Source organism: Neofelis nebulosa, chromosome 2 (genome assembly GCF_028018385.1).
Source record: "Neofelis nebulosa isolate mNeoNeb1 chromosome 2, mNeoNeb1.pri, whole genome shotgun sequence".
Lineage (NCBI taxonomy): Eukaryota > Metazoa > Chordata > Mammalia > Carnivora > Felidae > Neofelis > Neofelis nebulosa.
In genome coordinates this window covers 63,142,711-63,154,851 of record NC_080783.1, presented here as the reverse complement: position 1 = coordinate 63,154,851, position 12,141 = coordinate 63,142,711, and the positions used below count along the sequence as shown (strand labels likewise).

The 12,141-nt window shown below is 33.6% G+C and overlaps 1 protein-coding gene and 1 non-coding gene across 10 annotated transcripts in view; both read left to right on the top strand.

The window, feature by feature from the left end:
* The window catches only part of UBR3 (ubiquitin protein ligase E3 component n-recognin 3), a 239,015-nt gene that overhangs the window by 122,425 nt on the left and 104,449 nt on the right, over nucleotides 1–12,141 (top strand). For 7 of the 9 annotated variants that reach the window (XR_009257324.1, XR_009257322.1, XM_058714495.1 and 4 more), the window contains exons 22-25: nucleotides 1,082–1,255; nucleotides 1,446–1,478; nucleotides 3,107–3,567; nucleotides 10,292–10,380. Coding sequence is in view for 7 of the 9 variants with exons in the window: in XM_058714495.1 (XP_058570478.1) it covers nucleotides 1,082–1,255; nucleotides 1,446–1,478; nucleotides 3,107–3,567; nucleotides 10,292–10,380 (757 nt within the window). In the remaining 2 variants the exon portion in view is untranslated. The remainder of the gene's footprint in view (nucleotides 1–1,081; nucleotides 1,256–1,445; nucleotides 1,479–3,106; nucleotides 3,568–10,291; nucleotides 10,381–12,141) is intronic. The other 2 variants (XM_058714506.1, XM_058714516.1) reach the window with 1 other exon arrangement.
* Nucleotides 5,131–5,233, top strand: LOC131505793 (U6 spliceosomal RNA). Its single transcript, XR_009258567.1, has one exon. It is a non-coding gene; the product is annotated as a U6 spliceosomal RNA (small nuclear RNA).

The window sequence follows — 12,141 nt, the reverse complement described above, 5'->3', positions numbered from 1 at the left end:
TTAATGAAGTAAATATTGTTATATGGGAGAATTTGTAAAGTACTTAAGAATACAAGTTATGGGGCACCCTGGGTGGCTCAGTCGGTTGAGCGTCTGACACTTGATTTCCACCCAGGTCATGATCCCAGGGTCTTGGAATTGAATCCTACATTGGGCTCCATGCCAAATGTGGAGCCTGTTTAGGATTCTCTCTCTCACTCCCTCTGCTCTGCACCCCCCACCCCTGCCCCAAAAAATAAATAAAAGGGAAAAAAATTGAAAAAAAAAAAAAAAAGGAAAAAAGAATACTGTACAGGTTGTTAGAGGTGCCTGGGTGGCTCAGTCAGTTGAGTATCTGACTCTTGACTTGATCTCAGCTCAGGTCTTGATTTCAGGGTTGTGAGTTCAAGCCTGGCATTTGGCTCCATGCTGGGCAAGAAGCCTACTTTAAAAAAAAAAAAAAAAAAAAGAAAAAGAATACAAGTTGTTAATATGTTTCAGGACTTTAGAAGTGTCACTTCAATAAAAGCAGTTATTACTACAAATTGATTTGCAAATGTAAAATTCCCTTCATCTCCTTTCCAAAAAGACAAAATACTGTGGAACATTGTAACAGCAAAAAACAAATAAAAAGACTAGGCAGTATGCTATTGTCTAAGATAAGTCAATGTATATTCTTTCATAGATATTAAAAGATCATTGATATTTCTCTAAGGCCAGGTCAGACTTTTGGTTGATTTTTTTTGATTTTCTTTTACAATTAGTCCAAATCAGCATTATTTGACTGTATTATGAGTCATTATTAATGGGTACTGAAAAATACTCTGTATTGTTAAGTACTTCCAGATTGAAAAGTGTATTTTTTTTTTTCCAGGAGAAAGTTAGCTGACTTCAATTGGACTTACCTATATTAGTATTAAGAAATTTATTCTTGTATTTTATGTTTGAATTTGGGTTTATTGGCACTTGATAATTTGAAGATGAGACTGTAAAGGATGCAGAGATAAAACAGGCAGTGGGTGATTATTTGGGCTAGTTCATCTCCATTGTACCTTAGACCTGACTTTTGCAAGGTTTCATGTTCATTATGTTCATGTTTTAGGCATCAGTGTGTGGACCAGAACGTTGTCATGACAGTTGGTTTCCTGGCAGTAACTTAGTGTCAAACATGCGACACTTTATAAACTATGTTAGGGTGAGAGTTCCAGAGACTGCTCCTGAAGTGAAGAGGGACTCACCTGCAAGTACCAGCTCTGACAGCCTGAGTTCTTTACATGTAAGTATAGAAGAGGGAAAAAGAAAAAGAAAAAGAAAAGACTACATGTTATGTCGGGGTATATTGTTTAGATCATCCTGTGATATTCAGAAGAAAAATGTGGTTGTAGGTAATTTTAAATTGTCTTTTGTTTCCTCTGATATATCTAAGCAACTTCTGCCTCACCCATCTTTTCCCTTTAATCTGCCAGAGTTCACGAAGGCCTAAAGTTCTTCAGAGAGAGGTAGATATATATGATACTTGCATTAACTAGCAATATGGCTTTAACTGGAAGTCGGAAAACACTTTGAAGTATTTGTGTGTATATGTGTGTGTTTAATATGGTTACATTTTTTAAAAAGTTTAACATGTGTGTGTTTTTATATGGTGACTTAGGCTTAAAGAAAATTCACACTACTGAAGTTAAAAAATAATACTGAGTATTTATTCGTGGGTTTTTCTTAGTATTTTGGACCGGTTATAAGCAGCACATTTGGGTTTGTTTGCATTTCTCATTGTTACTAATATCTTAAAAATGAATGTTTCCTAAATCAAAATAAATTTAATCTTTAATTGCTGGCAGCATGCCTATTTACAGATTTTTTTTGCTTCTGTGGCAATTAATTAACTTTGATAAAATAAGCCCACAAAAATCTTAATACAGTGTGCATTTGGATTATTTTGAAAATCAGCTCTTTCATTGCATGTAGCTTTTAATTAACTAATTTTTAAAATGCAGAAATGAAAAAATCTTGAAATGACCTGCCAAGTAACTGAATTTAAATACCTCTTATTCTTACAATGTATTTTTTTGTGGATAGAGAGCACTGAATCAGATGTTTCTCTTAGCAGAGTCCATGGATAGGAACTTTCTTTGCCTTTGACAGTATGTTTTTGCTGTGAACACCATAAAGAATTTTGATTAAATTGGAATCTTAATCAGAGGCAGCTTTTACCTCTAATAATGGTAGAGAGTACTTTGAAAAACAATTTGGATGTTAAAAAACAGAATATACTATAATTTAGCTCATAAAAGCTCTGTTGATATTGGAGCATCCTTTCTATGCTTGCTTAAAAATATTAAATCCATTAAACTGACTTGTATCTTAATTAAAAGATGATTTCTAAGAGCTCTGATGCAGTTTGACTGTTTTAACAAAAAGGCTTTTTAGAAGACAAATTATTGAGGGAAATATTTAAAAAATCCTTTCAAATAAATTATAGTGATATTCAAATATGAAACAGACCAGTTTGATTTTTCATCTTTATATTTTATTTTAGTAACTAAGCATTTATTAGAAGTAATTTTTCAACTTTGAAGTTCTTTAAAAATGAAATTAATTAGTAGTTCAGATTCATCAACTTAGGAAAAATTAGTTTATAATTTACTTAACTAGAAAATGTATCAGTCTTGTAGCAGTTAGTAAAGACATAATATTCTTTTTTTTTTTTTTAATAGAAGCATAGTTAACACACAATGTTGTATTAGAAGTATAGTATTCTTGATAAATGTTGGGTGGAACATCTTTTATTCCTATAAACTGGTGAGGAACTTCATGTATGATTTCTCCTTAACATGGCTGTAGATATTTCTCAAGCTTTGTCTCTTTTCCCTGGTAGATTGGCCTAGGAGGTTGAGAAAGAGGTGTTACTGTGGATAACCTCCTTTTTCCCCAAAATTGTTTCCAGATTGAGTGAGACTATATTTGATTAAGAGAGGTAAAGGGACAGATTTACTTAAAGAGTAAATCTATTGGCTGAATCTTTGGATGGAACGTTGAACATTCCCTTTGGAAAATGTTGTACTAATATGTTCTTACACTTGACATTGAATAACTTCTCTTGATTTTTCTTTCTCTTTTTTAATGGTAGAATTCTGGTACAGCTCAAGTTTTCAGCTTAGTAGCAGAGCGTAGGAAGAAGTTTCAGGAGATCATCAATCGCAGTAGCAGTGAAGCAAATCAGGTGGTTCGTCCCAAAACTTCAAATAAGTGGTCTGCTCCTGGTTCAGCTCCACAGTTAACTACAGCCATTTTGGAAATTAAAGAAAGCATATTGTCTTTGCTAATTAAACTTCATCACAAACTCTCAGGAAAACAAAACTCCTACTATCCTCCTTGGCTTGATGACATAGAAATTTTAATCCAACCAGAAATTCCTAAATATAATCATGGAGATGGTATAACTGCAGTGGAAAGAATTTTACTAAAAGCTGCATTGCAAAGCAGAATGAACAAACGCATCATTGAAGAGATATGTAGAAAAGTGACGCCTCCTGTACCACCCAAAAAAATCACTGCAGCAGAGAAGAAAACATTGGACAAAGAAGAAAGGTAATTTTTATTTTTAATATTTTAAACATAAATGGTTCAGTTGAAGATTTGGTGGATCCCCTTTTTTGGCCATCTGAGGCTAATCATCTGGATGTTTAGCAGCTATGATCATAGTTGATTAGTTTGTAAGATAAAGGGAACCAAACATAGTCAGTGCTTGGGCATGTATAATGCTTGAGTTAGTTTGGGGTAAGAAGACAAGAGTTTATGACCCCAACATTAAATTACTCCCCTAAACTTGTGAGATCCCTTTGGAAAAATTGCTACTTCAGTTATTACTGTGGGTTATCTAATGATTCTGCTGCTGTTTTCAAATACTATTATTAATTCAACTTTAAATGAAAATAGAAAAATTTTAAAAAATATTTTAAATATTTCTCAAAAATTTGGTTGTTTTAGGGTTTTTTTTCCTTTTTGGTCTTTTCCAATCTTTCCAGTATATAATTACTAATTATTAAACAAGTAATGTTTTATTTATTTTTTTAAAGTATATTTATTTTGAGAGAGAGAGAGAGAGAGAGAGAGAGAGAGAGAGAGAGAGAGAGAGAGAAAGCAGGGGAGAGGCAATGAGAAAGGCAGAGAGAGAATCCCAGACAGGTTCTGCTCTGTCAGCACTTAGCCTGACGTGGGGCTTGATCGCACAAATTATGAGATCATAACCTGAGCTGAAACCAAGAGTCAGACACGTAGCCAACTGAGCCCCCCAGGTACCCCAACAAGTAATGTTTTAAAACATGGCTGTAGTGGGGCATCTGGGTGGCTCAGTTGGTTAAGCGTCCGACTTCAGCTCAGGTCATGATCTCACGGTTTGTGAGTTCGAGCCCTGCATCAGGCTCTGTGCTGACAGCTCAGAGCCTGGAGCCTGCTTCAGATTGTGTGTCTCCTTCTCTCTCTGCCCCTCCCCGACTTGCACTTTGTCTCTCTGTGTCTCTCAAAAAATAAATAAATGTAAAAAAATAAATAAAAAATAAAACATAGCTGTAGTTTTGGTAACTTTGGGTTGCTTTTTTTTAATTAAAAATTTTTAAGCAAACTTTACCACCAACATGAGGCTCAAACTCATGACCCCTATATCAGGAGTCACATGCTCTAATGACTGAACCAGCCAGGTGCCCCTGTTAAATCATAATATTTATAAATTACAAAAAATCTTTCTTGGATGATGTTCCTCTTTACCAAGATAGGGGAGGATAACAGACCAAGATAAGGAGAGGCTTAGGCTTAGCAGTAAAGTTGATATGCTCTGCTTTGTACATTACTAAGTTTAAAGAGCATACCCAAGTGGAGATGTCCAGTCAGATAAAGGGTTTGAGACTTAGGGGAAAATTCAGAGTTAGAGCTATAGATGGGGCCATACAGGTAGTAGTTAAAGGCTTATATATAGAAAAGTGTGTGCTCAGATAAGATTGGCAGTTTCCTTTGATTCAGTAGTTAGGTGGTTATCCTTTCTGTGTCAGAAGCAATTTTAATCACATATATAGTTGTACTTCATTTCTGATATAATTAAAGTTGTAGATAATTTATATTAAAAGTATAAAGTATATAAATAAATATGTGTCCACATTTCTCACAAGGCAGCACATACACTAAAATTGGAACGATACAGAGATTAGCATGGCCCCTGCGCAAGCATGACATGCAAATTCGTGAAGCATTCCATATTTTTAATTATATTTGAAAAAAACTTTTTACTCTTACTTCTATTGCATGAAAAAGAGCTCAAGACAAAAAATTCAAACAGTTACCAAAAGCACTCACCAGTCAAATAACTTCATTGGACTTTATTGGATAGCTTTATTTTGTTACACATTTCATTGTTGTTAATTTAGAAGACATGGTCTAAAAAAAAAAAAAAAAAAAAATCAAACTCATGTATAATTCTATCCCTCAGTGAAAACCAATGTTAATAAGAGTATGTACAATCATCCAGTATAAATGCAATAATAATGGCTTTTCTATGTGTATTTATCATACTGCATTTTAATTTTTAAACAATTGTTATTGTAACAGTAGAGGTGAGATTCTCCATGTTGAGGAATTTTTCTTGTATTTTTGAATCTCTTATATCCAGTACCATATCTGGAACACAGTGCTAAGTATATCTTTGATGACTAAATACATGAAAAAAGAAAAATATATATATATATACAAAAGCTTTTAGTAGGAGAATGTAGGAGAGTTTTATTTCTCACAGTAGTTCATAAATAGGAATCATTATAAATAACTAACCTATAATTTGCATGACAATTTATTAATTTTGAATTAGTAACTGCCTAAGATTTAAGAGATCTATTGATAAAGTTGAAAGCAAGGTAAAATTTTTTATGTTTGTTAACCTTTTAAATTGGTGATATTTCCTTGATTATAGAATAATGTCATTTTTTAAAAAGAAGGTAAACATTCAGTGAATCAAAGTTTAGTTTATTTGGTTAAAGGTATTTTGTAATTATTACTCAAAATGCATATGATACTGGAGTAGTTAAGATGCTATTTTTACAAAGGCTCGAATGCTATTGTAATAAATAGTACTCTTGAAAAATTGTAAAGGTTTTCTTCATAATAGGCTTTGTTTCCTTTGAGCAATGGTGGTGATGGTATTGACAAGGACAGCTAAGGATTAAGATAAATTTATTTGAATCTCACTATGCTTCTCACATTATCTTTTCTTAATTTATTTTGGATTTTAGATTAAGTTTCATAATAAAGGCCAGTTTATAAACAGTGGTAGTCCATTTCCAACTACCTCACCCATAGACAAACGTGGCATCACTTTTCATTAGAGTAACTGCATAGAAAACAAGATACAAATAGGAAACCTTTAGATGGTTATAACAGTGTGCAGCCTCAATGTTTCTCCCTCTGGGATAATAGTGGAAAATTCCTGAGTTGTACTAAATCTGCTACACTTGTCTGCCTTTTCATTTTTACTCATATTTATGCCCAATTTTAGACAAACAATTACCTAAATTAAGAAAAAATTTATAAGGGAAAAAGAATTGACATTCTTTTTCTGGAAATCATAGAAAGCCAGTAGAGATTTTGTTTTTTTTTAAGCAGTTTAAGACAACATCCATTTATTTACATAATGTTTCTGTATGTCGAAGTGTAGGCATGATGTGACTGGGTTCTTTGTGAGAGTCTCTTGAAGCTAAAGTCAAGGTGACAGCCATAATTATCTGGGGCTTATAGTTTTCCAGGCTCATGTGGATGCGGGAGAGTAGACATGCATTTTAATACTAGTACCAAGCAGTTATTTGAAGTTTCCTTAATGTTTGATATATGATTTGTTATTTGAAATGTTCTTTTATGGATATACTCTAAATGTTCATGTAAAGGTGATTTATAGAGTGGCATAACTGATTGTGCTAATTAAAGAAACATGTAACTTACAAATTTTATATGGAAATTTTATAAAGTAGTGATGTAGGAAACCAAATGTATTTTATCCATTCTCTTGTTGCTTATAGTATTTTTATAATAATAAATTTCATAAAGTAGTGATGTAGGAGATTAAACATGTATTCTAGGCATGCTGTTGTTGCTTATAGTATTTTTGAAGGTTTCACAGAATGCTTTGAGCATCTGTAGAGCATTTTTGTTTCTTTCCATTTCTTCTATGGTGGCAAATTTTTGTCCTTTGAGAATGGATTTTAATTTTCATTTTGAAGAAATGTCAAATTTATTGAAAAGTTTCAAGGACAGTACAGAGAACTTCTTAGACCATTTCAGAGTAAGTTGCTTTACCCTGGAATATTTTAGTTTGTATTTCCTAGAAATAAGGACATTTTTTTAATATAATCACAATATAGTTTTCAAAATAAGGAAATTAACATTTTATTTGAGTATGATAAAATCCTTAGATCCCAAGTTTTGGTAGTTGTCTCAATACTGTTTTTTTTTTTTTTTTTCTTTTAAGGTTTTATTATCCATATTTGAGAGACAGAGGGAGACAGAGCGTGAGCAGGGGAGGGGCAGAGAGAGAGAGAGGGAGACACAGAATCCGAAGCAGGCTCCAGGCTCCGAGCTGTCAGCACAAAGCCTGACATGGGGCTCGATCCCACGAACTGTGGGATCATGACCTGAGCCAAAGTCAGACGCTTAACCAACTGAGCCACCCAGTCTCCCCTCAGTACTGTTTCTTACAACAAAAAAATCCAGTGCAGAATTGTTCCTTGCATTTGGTTGTCACGTCTCTTTGGTGTCCTTCAATATGGATTTCTTTAGTTTTTCCTTTATTTTCTTGATCTTGTCACTTTTGAAGAATATAGGGTAGTAACATGGTAGAATGTCCCTCAATTTGGGCTCCTCTACTGGCCCCTTATGTTTGGATTCAGATTATGCATTGCTGGCAGGAGTATCAAGGAAGCATTGCTATGTTCTTTTGATTGTTTTCTATCAGGTGTCCTATGATTTCAGTTTGTTTCATTTCGTGATTAATTTTGATCACTCGATTAAAGGGGTTTCAGCCAGACTTCTTCACTGTTAAGTACCCCCCTTTTCCCCCTTTGTAATTAATATGTAATTTATGGAGAGATATTTTGAGATGCTGTAATATCTTCTTTGTCACAAACTTTCAATTTGTTCGTTTTTTTATTTCTATCAGTTTGGACTTACAGATTCTGATTTTATGGGTTGCAACCTCATATGCTTGCTATTCATTTTGATGCTCAAATTGTTTTAGATTTGACCTGTGGGACTCCCTTTCGGCTGGTTTCTGTATTCTTTTGATGTTTCCCTATCATTCTTTGAACATTTTCTTTTTTTCTGGGGCCAGAAGATAGTCCAGGTTCCTTTTGTATTTGGAACTAGCCATTTCTCCAAGGAGTTCTGATGGCTTTTTTTTTTTTAAGAAACCACAATCAATGTGTTCATTCTAGGGGATATAGCTATTTTCAGTCACTCTTAGTGGACAGAACTAGGAAAAGTTTGTGTGTGGGTGTGGGTATGTGAGAGAGTGGGAGGGAGAGGGGAAGGAGTTGGAGGGAATAGGGAGAGAAAGTTATTAAAAACTATGAGTGGGTTGCCTGGATGTTCAGTAGGTTAAACGTCTGACTTTGGCTCAGGTCATGATCTCTTCGTTGGTGAGTTCGAGCCCCACATCGGGCTCTGTGCTGACAGCTCAGAGCTTGGAGCCTGCTTTGGATTCAGCGTCTCCCTCTCTCTCTGCCCCTGCCCCACTCACTCTCACTTTCTTGTTCTCTCTCTCTCAAAAATAAATGAACGTTAAAAAGTTTTTTTAAAGTAATTATTAGAAAAGCAGTGTTAAAATCTTTTGAACGTTATTGGCAAAAGTATGTAACTTCTCATGGTAAGGCTTGACAGTACTTGACTCTATGCCTGTTCATGATAATCTCCACTAATTGGATGGGGGTAGATATGTGAATGAAAAATCTAAAATTACTGTAAGCATTTTTTAATCCAAGATTCTCTATCTTTGATTCATTGAGATTAATGAAAATTCTTTTTTAGGTTTCCCACAGAAATGACTTTATAGAATCTCAGCTTAATACTATGCTTTGACTTTTATAGTATATCTGTATAATAAATAGTCATTAAATGACTGCTATAATATGCTCTATCCATTATGGTTTTTTAGACTTTTTTTTTTACTTTTAATTTTCTGAAAGTTTTTATTTAAATTCTAGTTAGTTAACGTGCAGTGTAATGGTAGTTTCAGGATATCCTTTATGTTTTAATGGATATGTTTTAATGTTTTTAACATCACAGGCTATGGTAAATTTCTTTTTGAGTTTTGTTTCAGTAAAAAGTTTTCTTTCTTTTGATGACCTAATATATAGCTTACATTGTAACTTTTTTTTTCTTCTTCCTTGCCTTTTGTTTTAGATTACTATTTTAACCTTTCTTTGCTCAGGATAAAATTTTTATGCTCGCTAGTATTGTTCGCATCCTCAAATCTAGGGAAGCCTCTGTTTCCTTTCTTTGTTAGTTCACCTTTATTTTCTTATTCTTATGTTGTAGTCCTGTTGTGTTGTATTTGTGTGTGTAGTTTTTATTTTTTTCTTTTATTTTTTTCTTTTTCCCAACCAGCCTCAAGTTAAAATACTCTTTGGAAGTAGATAAAGGATAAATAATAAATAGAATTTGATGAATTAATCCAAAAGAATATTTATGCTTATATTTGAAATAGTTTATTTTTTATGTTGTATTTGAGACTTCTGTATTTTTCCTTGAAACAAAATAAACTAAGCTTGGAATATTTCCTAGTAGAAACTGGGAAATTTATTGGCTTCTGCTCATTCTCTTTTAGGAGAGTCCAATTCTTAATATAATAGTAAATCTGACTATTTTTTATCTTTTAGATTCTGTTTATATCTAAACATCATAGCTTCTAGCAACCAGTTTGCTGTTATTTGTGCGTGGGGTTAAATTGTGAGTTCCTTGATAAAAAAAGCTTTTCTTACTCTTGCTGCCAATTGACATGACATACTTAGGAAATTGTTAGAAACCCAGATTTTCTATCTACTTTAATTATTTCACATTTTAAAATGAATCTTGGCTTTTATTTTTGTCTGTTTAAGCCAGTGATCTTCAAACCATGTTTAAGCCATGGAATCTAAGGACAGTCAAAACTTACATAAAATTTAATACACAGTTCAGAAAATAGCTGTGTGCCAGGAGCTTTTCATACAATATACACTTCTGAAATGTAGTAGGTAAGTCTTAAACACATCTGATACTTACCACTTTGTTCTGTTTAATCTAGGCGACAAAAGGCTAGAGAGAGGCAGCAGAAATTGCTTGCAGAGTTTGCTTCACGACAGAAAAGCTTCATGGAAACTGCAATGGATGTTGGTAAGCTAAAATTTATTAGTTTAGAACTCTTATAATTATACTTATTACCTCAGGGATTATCTAGTTCAATCTTCACCAGTTTTCAACATTGTAAACGGATGATTTCTGGTCTTTATTTAAACAGTAGAGCGATGGAGGATCAGACTGTTATTGCGGGCAGTTTATTCTGTGTGGAGTAGTCGTAATTATTAGAAAGTTCTTCCTGATGGTAGCAATAAAATATCGTCTGCTACTTTCTTCTGCTAGATTGTCCTTTAGATCTGTGTGGCACACCAATATGTATTTACTTGTTCTGATTTTTCCTGTGAAATTATCCTGAGGTTTTAAAAGTAGCTTTCAAATACTTTTAGTGCCTCCTCCTTCTGCTACCCCTTCAATATTTCTTAAAATCAGGTGTACTTCTCACTTCTGTTAGGATAAGCATTGGTGTATGTACAGTGAGAGGGGATGCCGTTTTCCTGTATAATAGTAGATTGCTATGAGTAATTTTTTACAAACATTGAAAAAGAATAGATTAAATTTCAGTTAATCTCAGTCTTCAGTCAACCAGGATACTCCCTTTCTTGACGATCTCTTGCATTCCAGTGGTTTTTATTTTTTCTTTTAGAACAGAGATGCTGAAATAAAGTAATGCACGTAATTAAAATATATACACATATATGCATTCAAACACCCATGTACATTCTCGTGCACTTTTGTGCACATAAGCACACAGGGTCAACATCCAGAAGACGTGTGTGTGGGGGGGTGTTAGTCCAGATATAGTATAATGTCTTCTGAACTGTCAACAGTGGAGTTTATGTTTGGGACTTAATTTTGATGTGAAGAATACTGTTTATCAGATTTAGTATCAGTTGACTTTCTCATTTGAAAGATGAGGATTTAGTTCATTGACATTACTTTCCCTTTCTTCATCTCTTCTTCTTTACGTTTTTCCAAAAATTCGTAATTAATATTTTGTTTTTTACATATCGAATATAATTACCATGTATATTATTTGTTCTTCCTATAGCCACTGTCTTCATACCCCTTCATATAAAGTAACCTTATAGCACCCCTATTTTTCCTTTTATTTTTCCTTTCCACATTTCTACCTCTGTCTTTATCAGTTAGTTACTTATTTACTTTTAAATTGTCAGGGTTGCTTACATTTTCTTCTGTAGTTACAATCAAGTGTTCCATCCAAAGATTGACTTTAAATGTTGAAAAATAATTAATATGACTTTTTGAATGTTGTTGAGTACAGGGCTAAGTAGTGTTCTAAGATTCATTTACTTTATTTTTTTTTTTTCAGTCCAGTGGCCTGACTCCTAGACTACTTTAAGGAGATTGTATATAGTCCCATTTCTTACAGTTTCTCAATTGCTAAAACTGTACCACCCTTTACATACCTCTGCTTGGGCCATTACTTTGTTATATTATCTTTTGTTTTTTTCTGAAGTTTTCAACTGTTGTTTTTTCTTAACTCACGTGCCCTTATGATATCTCTGTTGTTCTACTCAGCCGTACTGTCCTTTGCATGTAATTCTGTTCCAGTCTGGTCCATTTGCTCTGGAGGTATGCTGTACAGCCATTACCTTTGGATTTTCCTCTTGTAGAGTTGATCTGGGGTTTCCTGCATCTTATATCATCTCTCTTTTTTGGGTCTTGTTTTACTGGAGTTCAGCCATAAGTGTATTCCTAATAATGCTTATATGGGGTCTGAAATTTCTGAACTTTGTGTTTCTGGATGGAACTCTGTTTGCTTGATATTTCATTTGG